The following is a 14,020-nucleotide window of genomic DNA, read 5'->3' on the forward strand; positions in this document are numbered from 1 at the left end:
ACTGGCCCGAGACAATTAATAATCTGGTTTAGTCACTCAATAAATAATTATTGAGCTGCTATATATTCCTGGCACTGTTTTGGTACCTAGGGATACAGCTGTAAATAAGACAGGCAAATGCCAAAGACAGAAAAATTTATATCATATGTCAGGTAGGAAGAAAAATATAGCAGGTTAGAAAAGCCTATGCCTTTCATACAACCACCTCCTCTTGGTGCTTATTTGTTACCCAAATCCTAATGCTTAAAATAAACTATGCTTACTCTGGCAAAGGCAAATCGTCAACGATAGAATATGGGTTACTGTGGTCTGTCCCTAAGCCACTTTTCCTGCATCATTTGAAGAAAATTGCAGCTATTAGTAGTGAAGTCCTTGGAAATCATTTCTAGTTCACTTGAAAGGTTCAGCTGCATAAGAACATGTTTAAATAAACAACCTGGAATAAATAGTGGTTAAAATTTCACCCGTATGTAATCAGCAAGCTAGCTTTTTTCATGCATAGTCCAAAACTTTTTTTTAAAGCAAATGTCTTCTGAAGGTCACAAAATGGATCTTAGGTGGTTTGTTGAAACTGTTTCACTGCAAATAATTTTTCAAAGGAGTCAGCTCTGGGGGCACATGAGTTCTGATTTAATCAGGTTATCTTAGCCTAGAGAATCCACTAAGCCCCTTAATTTTAGTCATTCTTGCTGCAAGTTGCAGGTGTGTAAGAAACACAAGAGATGGAGCTTTACATGAAATATAATTTTAGTCCTGTTTGGCCTGAAGTAAGTCATTACTGCTTTTGAATCACAATTATAGTTAATAATAGCTCCCACTTATTTGATCAATTGATCATCTACTGCCACTGACCACCTACTACTACCGAGCACCTACTGCACGCCAGGCACTACTGAACATTAATTATGTACCACGCATTTCGGATATTTTGTTTTTTATTACATTTATTATACCAAGCATTTTACGTACACCATCTTAAACACAACAATGCTATCAGATAAACGTCAATCATCATCAACCTATTTTACAAATAAACAGACTGAAATTCAGAAAAATTAAATAACATTCCCAAGGTCACATCCAGTTAGTATGTGGCAGACAGAGTAGGAATTGAACCCCAAAGCCTTTCTCTTTACACTCTGGTTCTGCTCCTGCCCCCAGCAGCTGAGAAGGTGGGCTGGATTTTGTGTGGATTAGCAAAAGTCATTTATTCCTCAAGAAACTTTGCTATCATTTGCCAGAAAATTGTCAAAATTACTCTATAAATCTATGGTAACTACTATGTGGCGGGGCCTCGGATAGCCGTGCAAAAGCAGAGCCTTGGTCAACCTTCACCTGACGCCATGCTGCCCCCATGAACGTCTGCAAGACAACACGGTGAAAAAGCATGGCATAAATCGTCTTCATTTCCAGCCACGCACGTGGTACAAGGCCTGGGTCTCTCTCCCCTCCTCCCACATGAGGCGATGGTGTGGGTTTGGGGACTGTGAGAGGAGTGAGTTATAAACAGTCTTAGAAACAGGCATTAAAAGCAGAGTTTTCAGGCTGACCAACATTTACAAGCAGAGACACGGTAGTTGTGTTTATGTGCCTGTGTGTGAGTGCGTGCTAGCATGTGTGTGTGCAAACGCTTCTTTTGAGAAGGAAGATGATAGTGTACAAATTAGTTAAATGATACACGATGTGCAACTTCAAGGGAAAATGCTTAGTAGCTTCCATGAAATAGTCACTGATAACATAGCTGTAATAATCAGCCACAGTCATCACTGTTCACCAAAGGGCACCTTACTCCCTATTTCTTCTTTTTCCCCACATCCCACACTCCCCACTAGCCAAGGACGAAATAGTCATTCTTCTCCTTTTCACACACAAGGCCCTCTCTAGAACTCAGAGGGGCACTTTCATTAAGCTGCAAGTCATTACTCTTCTCTGAATATAGTTAAATTCATTTATCTCTATCTTCAATGAGAAAGGGAAGGAAATTAAGCAGGAAAGACAGCACAATGCCTTCAAGAATGGTGTATTCAAGGTCGAAGCCTGCCATAATTGAGTTAAAAATAATAAACGAAAATAACTGTGAGCCAAGTACGCCTGCTTTGCAAAATACAATCCAGCCTAGAAGTCTTCATTAAATGTTCCAGCGCACACAGTGTGTTAGCTGTGTGTTCGTGTGCTTGAGATTCTGTGAGATACCCTACCGCTCATAAATAATGAAAAGGGACAGTTGCCATGGTAACTAAGTGCTATTTAATGAATACAGAAGAACGGAAGCTCATAGGATAGTCTTAAATTGCCAGAACATGAGTTACTGCTGCTGCTATAGGCTTGCAAGTAACTCACATGCCATCTTCTCTAATAAGGTTTTTAACAAGTTGGCCAATTTGACTGGTCTCTGTATTTACCACCACATGATACCACAAGATTCTGTCTTGACACTACATGAAAATCATAATCCTGATTTTGTCCTCCTGACTCTAAGCTCCAAGATATCCTACAGAAATGGGCCAAACATTTAGATAGGCAATGTGTCCTTAAATTTCAAGCTCTGACCCAAGTAGTGATGTGTTAGGGCACATACCTCTGTCACAAGCAATAGGCACTGGCTCAATGGGCCGTCACACTGAATACAGCAGACTCTTGTTACTTCCAAAAAAGGTGAATGCTCCATGTGCACCAAATGCAGTTTGCTTTGATTGTGCAATGACACAGAAGAGCTATTGCAGTTGATTTTTGCAGGAACTTTTTACAGGCTAGTAACGTCTTAGGTAACCTTTCAACAGGGTGTCCAAACCTTCTCTACAGACGTCCACTCCCAATCCTCTCTCAGCATCCAGCACCACATGTCAGATCCCTCACCCTGGAATCATCCAGCTTTTTATAAGTTTAAAAGAAAAAGAAACATGGCTGCACTGCCTATTTTTCCCTTGATCTCCTTCAGCAACTTTAATGCAGTCCATTTTTAAGGTTACAGATTGTGTTGCAAGCATACTTCTACATGCCATTAATAAGTAATGAGACTTAAAAAAAAAAAGGAAAACATCTATGTTCCATGAAGCCAAACATCATTAGCAAACGCATCCATCCTCCAGAGGCTGGCTTTTTCTTGCATAACCAGAAGCTCGAATGGCCTGGTTGGGGCCCTTGGCTCAATGTGGGCTGTGGGCACCCCCTTCAGGCTCTGGGGTGAAATGCACATTGCTGTCATTTGACATACTAACTAGTTAGTCAGCAGGGCAATTAATTGCTTTTGCTAAAAACCTTTCAGGAAATTTCGAAGGAAAATTCTGTTCCAACTCTAATGTGGTCAGACAGAAAACCTTCACATCACCAGTCTTTAGCTGATATTAAAATTAGGTAAAATCAACAGGAGTATCTTGCAAGAAAAAAAAACCTACAGATATATCTATTTGTTCATTTGATTAAATGATGCTTCTTCACTAGATGAGCTCTCTTTAAAATTGCCTGTGTCTGTAATGAACAAGATTAAAACTGGAGATAGGCAGCCAGTGACCTCCTCATCCTCCCACTCCCTTCCACAGCCTGAACCTGGTCTTTCTGCATGTAATCCCCGGCCTTCACTGCCTCCACCCAGACCCTGCTACCAATGCCTCAGTCTACCTCACCTCCATGTTTAGCCTTGACTCTCAGGGTCAGAAGCCTCATTTCCTCTCCTCTCTAATGTGACCCTAGGTCCTATGCCAACGACTGCACTAGTGCAAGAATGATCTTTCCTCGCTGGGCTTCCGTGGCATCTTGTTTCTGCCTCCCACGTGTTACCCTAACACATTCCTCCTGAGGCTGAGACCCTTTGACTTCATCTCTTATCTCCTCTCCATAGACTGTCAGCTTCCCAAAGGCAGGGCCTGGCTCTTGTACAACCTTGACCCTCATGCCTGGCTCTCAGTGGTGCTCCTTGCTGACTGAATGAAAGAACCAGGAAGATAGCTCTCTGTTAACTCCATTTTCTTCTCTTATTTATTGTAAGAGCTGCTTAAAAAGCTAATTGTGCCCCAACCTCAAAAATGAAGGGGACACAAGGAAAAGAAGACCCGTGAAGCAGTTCTTTCTTCTTTCCTTAGAGAATCCTTTCTCCTTTATTCATCTTCATTCATTTCAACAATTATTGATAACTTGCAATACGTTAAAAGTGTGAGGAAATGCTATTCTTCTCACTTTTCCTCTCACTATAACTGTTGCTGAATAGAATCTTTCCAATTTTCCTTTATGTCATTTCTTTACTTTTCCTCAGCTTTATTGAACTGTAATTGACATATAGCATTGTGTGAGTTTAACGTGTTGATTTTTTAAAAAAATAAATTTATTTATTTATGGCTGTGTTGTATCTTCGTTGCTGCGCGCGGGCTTTTTCTCTAGTTGCGGAGGGCGGGGGCTACTCTTGGTTGCGGTGCGCGGGCTTCTCCTTGCGGTGGCTTCTCTTGTTGCGGAGTACGGGCTCTAGGCGTGCAGGCTTCAGTAGTTGTGGCGCAAGGGCTTAGTTGCTCCGCGGCATGTGGGATCAAACCCGTGTCCCCTGCATTGGCAGGTGGACTCTTAACCACTGCGCCACCAGGGAAGTCCCTAACGTGTTGATTTGATACACACTTACATATTGCAAAATGCTTACTGACAAAGCACCTCCATCATGTCACATAATTACCGTTTCTTTTTTGTGGTTAGAACATTTAAGATCTACTCTCTTAGCAACTTTCAAGTATATAATAGAGTTTATGCCATGTCTTAATCACATCAATCTTCCATGCAGTGTGGAACCTGTATCCTTCTCACTCACCCTTTCAACATTTATTGTGTTTCTACTCTGTGTTGAACTGGGTCAGACTCGGGTTGTAGAATCAATTAAAACATAAAACTAGAGCATAATTCCCCACTCCTTAAGTGTGGGCTGCGCATAGTGACTTCCTTCTAAAGAGTACAATATGGAAAGGGGAAGAAACGACTAATTGTACAGTGGAGAAAACAGACGCAGCTGATCCAGGTCAACAACGACAGTGAGAAGGCACGTTGATAGTAGGTACCCTTGAAAGGCTGTGATGAAAATAGTACTTTGCCTCTATGGTCTTCCTCCCCAAACCCATAACCCCAGGCTAATAATGAGAGAAACGTCAAAAAAAAAAAAAAAAAAAAGGAAACAGAGAGACATTCTGCAAAATACCTGACCAGAATTCCTCAAAACTGTCAAGGTCATCAAAAATAAAGTCAGAAACATACAGAACAGACTTGTGGTTGTCAAGAGGGAGGGATGGAGTGGGAGGCTAGGGTTAGCAGATGCCAAGTATTATATAGAGACTGGATAAACAACAAGGTCCTACTGTCCAGCACAGGGAACTATATTCAGTATCCTGTGATAAACCATAATGGAAAAGAATATAAAAAAGAACGTATATATATTTTTATATATATATATATATATATGTGTGTGTGTGTGTATAACTGAATCACTTTGCTGTACAGTAGAAATTAACACATTGTACATCAACTGTACTTCAATAAAAATTAAAAAATAAAGTCAGAAAAATTCTCAGAGACCAAAGGAGCCTAAGGAAACATGATGACTAAATGTCATGTGGTGTCCTGGATGAGATCCTGGAATGGAAAAAGAATATTAGGCAAAAACTAAAAGTCTCAAAGTATGAACTCTAGTTAATAATAACCTATCAAAACTGGTTCATTCATTGTAACAAATGTATCAGAGTGACATAAGATAATCGTAACAGAAACCCACTGTGGGGCATTTGGGAGTCTCTGTGCTAACTTTGCAACTTTTCTGTAAATCTAAAACTATTCTGAAACAACACGTTTATTTTAAAAAATGGAATTAGACTTCAAGAATGTTAACGAGGGAGAAAGACAGTGAATAAAGGCTGTGACGCAGCGTGGTCGGTGGGCGTGCGGCATTCCAGAGAACGCAGTCTGCGAGGCGAGGAGAGGCAGACAGTCACGGCGGTGGGGGAGTGGCTGGAGACAGGGGGAAGCTATGGGTGACGCGCGGACAGTTAGCGAAGGCTTAAAATATTGTCTCACACCAGACAGGTCCTCCTTGAGGTCATCAGCATAAATTTTGGTCAGGAACAGCCAGCTCAGATGAGCAACTTTCTCCTAACAAGCAGGCCAAGAGTAGAGAAGGCTGGTGCTATGATCGACCTGGATAAGGGATCAGCATTTTCTGTCAAATGCTCTCTTTTGATATGAACTATGATAAATGCACTTTCTCCTTGTTCAAATATGTATTCCTTTTCAAAGGTGAGGGAGAAATGAAAACACTCAAACTGCCCGGTCTAATTCCTAGCAAGGTGGAGAGCCATGGGAAGGCCATTCCCTGTGGATCTTCTTTTTAACCCTACACCTGGGTATCTCCAGCGGTACCGGCCTTAGTCTCCTCCGCTGTTGTAAAGTCTGAGGACAGCACCAGCTCAGGTGTAAAGCACTGTCTTCCTTAGACAACTGGACAAAGAAAAATGACCTGAGCTCAAGGTTGTGAATAATTCACTTCCTTTACTTACCACATATATTGTTGCTTGGAGGATATTTATAGGCTGTGATTATGTCTCTTTGAGTCATGTTTTCAGACTATATAAATTTAGACCACTCTCTCACCAGTGTTAGCTACTGATTTCTATAACATTCTTTGTCCTCCTTTTCCTAGTCAGTTGTTTCAGAATAGCCCTTAATGATCCAGATGTTTAGTTCTTATTCTTTTTTAAGATCTATATATTACCTGCTTAATTTCCTTCATTCCTAGCCTAAGAATAACTAACTTAAGGTCAAGCTAAAAAGCCTCTGTGCTTTTAAGTTTCTATCACTTTCACTTATCGGTTCTCTAGTATTTCTTATATAATATCTGTCCTTCACTTTGTAACAGTAATGATATCAGAAAATTAAATATTTACATTTTTATATATGTGTCTTTTAGGAAACTGATACATATTGGCATGTGATTACTAGTGCTGAGTCTTCTCTATTGATGTCTGCTTATTGTGTATAACTAAGCGCTAAGCATAAAGAAAAACCAGCACAGCCCAAGAGCCTGATGTGTAGATCCTGTTCCCAGCTCATCAGTGCCAAGCTGGAGAACCCAGGCATGTCATTTAAGGTCTCTGAATGTCCGTCCACTCTCTCATCTATAAAATGAGATATTAATAATTTTTATGCCTACTTCAGAAAGTTTTTGTTAGAATCTCATGAGAAATGCAAAAATGTTTTGTAACCTTAGAAAGTGTTACACAAAATTACTAAGGTTATTTTATATTTACCTAGCTTGGCTGGAGGCAGATGAACCATAGGGTTCTATTTCTCTGACTCTCGGAGACTTTTAAAAAACTGGAGACCTTTTCGTTTTTCTTTTCTTGTTTTAACGTCCTTTTGAAACACGGAGAAATATTATCTTTACTTGGGAGGATGTGTTGAAATGATCTAGCCCTCTTTGGATTTCTTTGACTTATATCTTGCTTCTCCAACCCTTTAAGAATTTTCTCTAAGCCACTGTCAGAATATTTTGCACTATCCTTATTCATCTTTTTCAGTGTGAAAACTGCAGAATGTGAGAAATGGGATAGATGGGGTGGCTGAAGAGGAGGCTCCATAGAATAATGAATCTGGAAGAATACAGGCATACCTTGGAGATAGTGCAGGTTTGGTTCCAGAGCACTGTAATAAACTGAATATCATCACAGAGCAAGTCACATGAATTTTTTGGTTTCCCAGGGCATATAAAACTTAAGTTTATACTATACTGTGTCTATTAAGTGTGCAGTAGCATTATGTCTAAATAAACAATATACATACCTTAATGAAAAATTATTTTATTGCTAAAAAATGGGAACCATCATCTGAGCCTTCGGCAAAGTCCTAATGTTTTTGCTGGTGGAGGGTCTTGCCTGAATGTTAATGGCTGCTGACTGATCAGAGTGGTGACTGCTGAAGATTGAGGTGGCAGTGGCAATTTCTTAAAATAAGACAACAATAAAGTTTGCCGCATTGATTGACTCTTCCTTTGATGAAAAAATTCTCTGTAGCATGCAGCACCTTTTTTTTTTTATTTATTTATGGCTGTGTGGGGTTTTCGTTTCTGTGCGAGGGCTTTCTCTAGTTGCGGTGAGCGGGGGCCACTCTTCATCGCGGTGCGTGGGCCTCTCACTATCGCGGCCTCTCTTGTTGCGGAGCACAGGCTCCAGACGCGCAGGCTCAGTAATTGTGGCTCACGGGCCTAGCTGCTCCGCGGCATGTGGGATCTTGCCAGACCAGGGCTCGAACCCGTGTCCCCTGCATTGGCAGGCAGACTCTCAACCACTGCGCCACCAGGGAAGCCCTGCAGTACTGTTTGATAGCATTTTACCTATGGCAGAACTTCTTTCAAAATCAGAGGTAATCCTCTCAAACCCTGCCTGTTTTATCAACTAAGTTTACAGAATATTCTAAATTCTTTGTTGTCATTTCAACACCTGCACAGCATCTTCATCAGGAGTAGATTTCATCTCAAGAAACTACTTTCTTTGCTCACACATGAGAAGCAACTTCTCATCCATGAAAGTTTTATTATGAGATTGCAACAATTCATTCACAACCTCAGGCCCCACTTCTATTTCTAGTTCTCTTGCTATTTCCACCACATCTGCAGTTACTTCCTCCACTGAAGTCTTGAACTCCTCAAAGTCATCCATGAGGGTTGGAATCAACTTCTTCCAAACTCCTGTGAATGTTGATATTTTGACCTCTTCCCATGAATCACGAATGTTCTTAATGGCATCTAGAATGGTGAATCCTTTCCAGAAGGTTTTCAACTGACTTTGCCCAGATCCATCAGAGGAATCACTATCTATGGCAGCTATAGCCTTATGAAATGTATTTCTTAAATAATGAGACTTAAAAGTTGCAATTACTCCTGATTCATGAGCTGCAGAATGGGTGTTGGGTCAGCAGGCATGAAAACAACATGAATCTTGTTGTGCATCTCCATCAGAGCTCTTGGGTCACCAAGTGCATAGTCACTGAGCAGTCATATTTCAAAAGGAATCTTTTTTTCTGAGAAGTTGCTCTCATCAGTGGGGCTTAAAATATTCAGCAATATCCACAGATGTACTGTCATCCAGGCTTTGTTGTTCCATTTAGAGAGCACAGTCAGAGTAGATTTAGCATAATTCTTAAGGGCCCTAGGATTTTCAGAATGGTAAATGAGTACTGACTTCAACTTGAAGTCACCAGCTGCATTAGCCCCTAACAAGAGAGTCAGCCTGTCCTTTGAAGCTTTGAAGCCAGGCATTGACTTTTCCTCTCTAGCTGTGGAAGTCCTAGATGGCATCTTCTACCGATATAAGGCTATTTCATCTACATTGAAAATCTGTTGTGCAGTGTAGCCACCTTCATTAATGATCTTAGCTAGATCTTCTGGGTCACTTGCCGCGTTACCTTGTGCTTTTATGTTACGGAGATGACCTCTTTCCTGAAACCTCATGAGCCAACCTCTGCTAACTTCAAACTCTTCTTCTGCAGTTTCCTCACCTCTCTCAGCCTTCACAGAATGGAAGAGAGTTAAAGCTCTGGATTAGGCTTTGGTTTAAGGGAATGCTGTGGCTGGCTGGATCCTCTCTCCAGACCACTAAAACTTTCTCCGTATCAGCAATAAGGCTGTTTCACTTTCTCATCATTCGTGTGTTCACTGGAGTAGCACCTTTAATTTCCTTCAATAACTTTTCTTTTGCATTCACAACTTGGCTAACTGTTGGGTGCAAGAGGCCTAGCTTTCAGCCTATCTCGGCTTTCAACTTGCCTTAATCATTTCTAGCTTTTGATTTAAAGTGAGAGACGTGAAACTGTTCCTTTCACTTGAACACTTAGAGGCCACTGTAGGGTTATTAACTGGCCGAATTTCAATATTGTTCTGTTTCAGGGAACAGGGAGGCCCAAGAAGAGGGAGAGAGACGGGGGAACAGCCGTTTGGTGGAGTAGTGAGAGCACACACAAGTTCACTGTCTTACAGGGGCTCAGTTCGTCCCCAAACAATTACAATAGTAACATCAAAGATCACTGATCACCACAACCAATGTAATAATAATGAAAAAGCTTGAAGTATTGCAAGAATTACCAAAATATGATGCAGAGACACAAACTGAGCAAATGCTATTGGAAAACTGGTGCTGATAGACTTGCTCCATGCAGGTTTGCCACAAACCCTCAGTTAGTTAAAAACATGGTATCTGTGAAGTGCAATAAGTATGCCTACATAGACGTCTGTTTACTACAACATAACCCTTAATAGACTTTGAATAAATGCCTATTCAGTAAAGGTAGAAGGTCTTATCGTATCCCTGTTTGCACACGTACGCGTGCATGCACACACACACGCAATGTTAAAGTATGTGGGATTTTCTCCATTACAGCTGCAGAGTTTATGAAAAACAGAAATCAGGATGCAGGTGTTGTCTGTGCCAACATCCTATAAGGAGAAATTAACAAAGCTTCAGCTTCTATTGAATACTTTTCTGAATTGGTGGAATCAGCCAAACCTGCGGTACTCACATAGAATTATGGAAATTGGAAACAAAAAGCCGGAGTCTACTGGGAATGACAGGCTCAAGATGAACTCAGCTGGAAAATTTGGCTAACTAAAAGTGACATCCTTTGTGCTGGAATTTTTCTATCTGGAAGCTGCAAAAAGGCTGTAATTATTTCGAGTTTTCAATGCAGCCCTTTTCAAACTAAGCCTTCCCTTTTCTTCATTGCTTTGCACCTTTCCTCCATGTGAACTCAGGTGTTTGCCAAGCACTGGAGTGGGAAATTCATACTGGTTTTATACACACATGCATTTCCAGGGAATGGGAAGCAACACAACTTTTGCATTCTCTATGCCAAGGAAAACAAAAGAATGTTTGTACACCAAAACCTTTATCTTGTGCATAGGCTCAAAATACCTGAGCCTGGCTAAATAAATCACCTAATAAGAAATGGCTGATTAAGGCCAATGAAAATTTCTTTGCAAGTTAGTGCTTTGTCTCCATGGAGAAGCCAATACAAAAACTTAGACTTACCTTGTGGCTTTTGGGTCCCAAATCACAATGTCAGCATCTGAGCCCACAGCTATTCTTCCTTTTCTTGGATACAGATTAAAGATTTTAGCTGCATTTGTGCTGGTAACTGCCACAAACCAGTTTTCATCCATTTTGCCACTGTGCTGTAAAACAATTCAAGGACGAAAATACATTTCTTTTTCTGATAAATGATAAAACACTAAAAATCTCCTGTCAATCAAAGTACAAGAATTTGATCTCTTAGAACCAAATAAAATTGCACCTAATTTCTTATATCGTGAAGCCAAACACACCTGTGAATACTGATAAATCTTAAACAATCATAATGATAATGATGGGGATGAATGGGGTTATATATGGAAGCCTGAAGATAATTTTTCAAAAACCTATCAGCTTAATAAAACAGCCCCATTAATTTTTCCCACTCTTTCCAAAATCACACAGACAAGAGCTAAATATTGGTAACAATATTTCCAATTCTTGTTTAAAGTTTACTGCCACCACCTACTACATTTATAATCTGGGCCTAAGATTTATGAGATGATCATGTAGACATTATATGGAATATTATAGAGTTAAAATAAGATAGACCTATAATTCCGGTGACTACGCTTTTAGAAATCAACTAAGAGGTTCAATTTTGTGCTACTGAAATTTACATGAACCAACAGTCATGGACAGTCTGCTATAAGAGATTTTAATATGGACAAACTTCAGTGGGATGTGATCCCTCTAAAATGATTTGTTTTTAAATGTTGAGAATTTATCCCTATGTACATTTACATGGCAAGAGCATCCTTAAGGTTTATTTAATTATCAAAGGGTCCCCATCTCATAAAAACATTAAGAACCATGTCCTGAAAGTAATTTTCCCCTAAATAAACCATCTGAATGTTTCAGAAAATAACATAGGCTCCTGTATATTATGAAGAAGTACCTGATCACTTTAAAGCCATTTATACACTTTATATATTATGAAAATCTTGCTGTAATGAAGGTACTCATTGTAATTCACACAAGTTCAAAGTGAAAGGTTGGACTGTTATCAAGAAAGTCTAAGCAAAGAGAAAGAGAAGAAAAGTCATCTGGGATGCTTAGAATTAGGGTAGGGGTAGCAGTGGGTGGAGAGGACAATTGGTAGAAGATAGGGCTGTAGAGATGTTTTGAAGATCCTTGCATGTAAATTAACTATTCAAATATCATCCAATAAGTAATGCTGAAAATTAAAGGATTTTAGAGAGGAAAGTAGCATGAGCAGACCCTGGTGTTTGAAAGGCAACTCTGGTCTTAGAGTATGGGATAGATCGTAGTAAGCCAGAGAGTGGAGGCAGGGGCACCAGCTGTGAGACTACTGCAATGGTCCAAACAAGACATGGGACTCAAAGTAGAATGGTGGACATGATGGTGGAAATAAGGAGGCATTTTGGAAATAAAATTGACAAGACCTGGTAAAATATTAGAGCTAGAAATGAGGGGTATGTGTAAGGGATTCTGAGGTGTGAGATGTGATTAATGTGCCATTGAAGGGAGAGGTTCTGAGAGATGGGTGAGAATGGCATGACAATGGGGACCTCAGGTCTTACCAGGCAAGTCTCCACTGCTGATCTTTACAACTACACTTGTCAGCTGGCTGGATAGGCTAACATATGAACATTTAGCCATTTGATTCTTCTTCATCCTCAGGTAGAAATTTTTAAATCATGAAATTTTAAAAAAAAATCTCTTTCTATATTTTGGATTATTATTTATGTAACCTCATACAGCAGTTTTTAAAACATAATATCCAAAAGTTCTTTAAAAGGGATATCTATATTTTTATATGAAAAGGAGGTATGAACGTAATAAAAATTCTTCATGTCCTTTCAATCATTCCAAGTATTTATATCAGTGACACATGAGGAACTAGGATTCAAAAACATGGAAATCAAGTAGAAGTGCTATTACATTTCAAAGATTTCAAGAATAATCCTCTAGGTACCCAATCTAAATTTATCCCCTAATGTCTGCATCATGGTGCAAAGCATCCTCTAAACCATGCAGAGAAGAAAATTGTTTTTCATTATTATCTTGGGGGATGGCATGGTGGTGGTGATACTGTTGTATTCCCAGTTTCCACTCTAGTGAAAACAATCAAAAAACTTCTCTATGAAGGCTTTTGCCACTCTGGTCCTAAAATGGGCCAGATTCTGGCTGAAAAATCAGGCAAAACAGACTGAATCCTGTGAAACTCACCACGCCTTTTTCCCATATTACTGACATCCGGTCCTCAACACCATTCACTCCATTGGGAATCTTAGTAAAATCATCCTTCCCAAGAGCTTTCTGGCAGGTGTTGAAAGTGCAGTGGTCAGACCCTGTTATGGTTAGATCACCACTGTAAAAGAGAAACACACAAGAGCAATAGGGGTGAGTAGACAGAATATGTCAGGAGGAAGCTACCATAACCTTCCCTGGTCTCCGGACCCCATTCTCAACTGATAGAAAACTGCAATGGAGAATGAGCAGCTTTTTCAAGTACATATTTCACCCATGCCTGTCTCTATTCCAGGAAACACTTTTGGAGAATAATACTCTTACATGAAGCATGATGAAGGATCGTGCTTGGGTCAGAAAAAGTGGGTTCTAGGCTCCATCACCTACTGGTTATATGCCTATGAGTTTGTCCAATGCTCAGTTTCTCATCTAGAAATTATATATACTTGATGACAATTATTCAGGATCACTGGCAATAACATAAGTGAAAATTTCTTGTGAGAACAGAACTACACAAAGATGAACCAGGGTGAGTCACATGAACAGAGGCAGCCCCTGGCCACATGGCAATGTTGTGATGAGCAGAGGTGGGACACTGGCTGAGGATGTTGAGGTCACGAGCAACAGGAATTGTGCTTTGACCTGTGAGTCACCTCGGGGATGTAGAAGGCTGAAGGAGGTAGGAGCCTGAAAGGAAATGGCAAGTGAACTCTTGGACAGTCTGTGGT

At 40.2% G+C, this 14,020-nt stretch overlaps 1 protein-coding gene across 3 annotated transcripts in view; it reads right to left on the minus strand.

The window, feature by feature from the left end:
- Positions 1–14,020, minus strand: part of DPYS (dihydropyrimidinase) — a 79,358-nt gene that overhangs the window by 30,581 nt on the left and 34,757 nt on the right. For all 3 annotated transcript variants that reach the window (XM_061172204.1, XM_061172202.1, XM_061172203.1), the window contains exons 6-7: positions 13,272–13,413; positions 11,040–11,182 (exon numbers count right to left, since the gene is read on the minus strand). In XM_061172204.1, coding sequence (XP_061028187.1) covers positions 11,040–11,182; positions 13,272–13,413 — 285 coding nt within the window. The remainder of the gene's footprint in view (positions 1–11,039; positions 11,183–13,271; positions 13,414–14,020) is intronic.

Source organism: Eubalaena glacialis, chromosome 17 (assembly GCF_028564815.1).
Source record: "Eubalaena glacialis isolate mEubGla1 chromosome 17, mEubGla1.1.hap2.+ XY, whole genome shotgun sequence".
NCBI lineage: Eukaryota > Metazoa > Chordata > Mammalia > Artiodactyla > Balaenidae > Eubalaena > Eubalaena glacialis.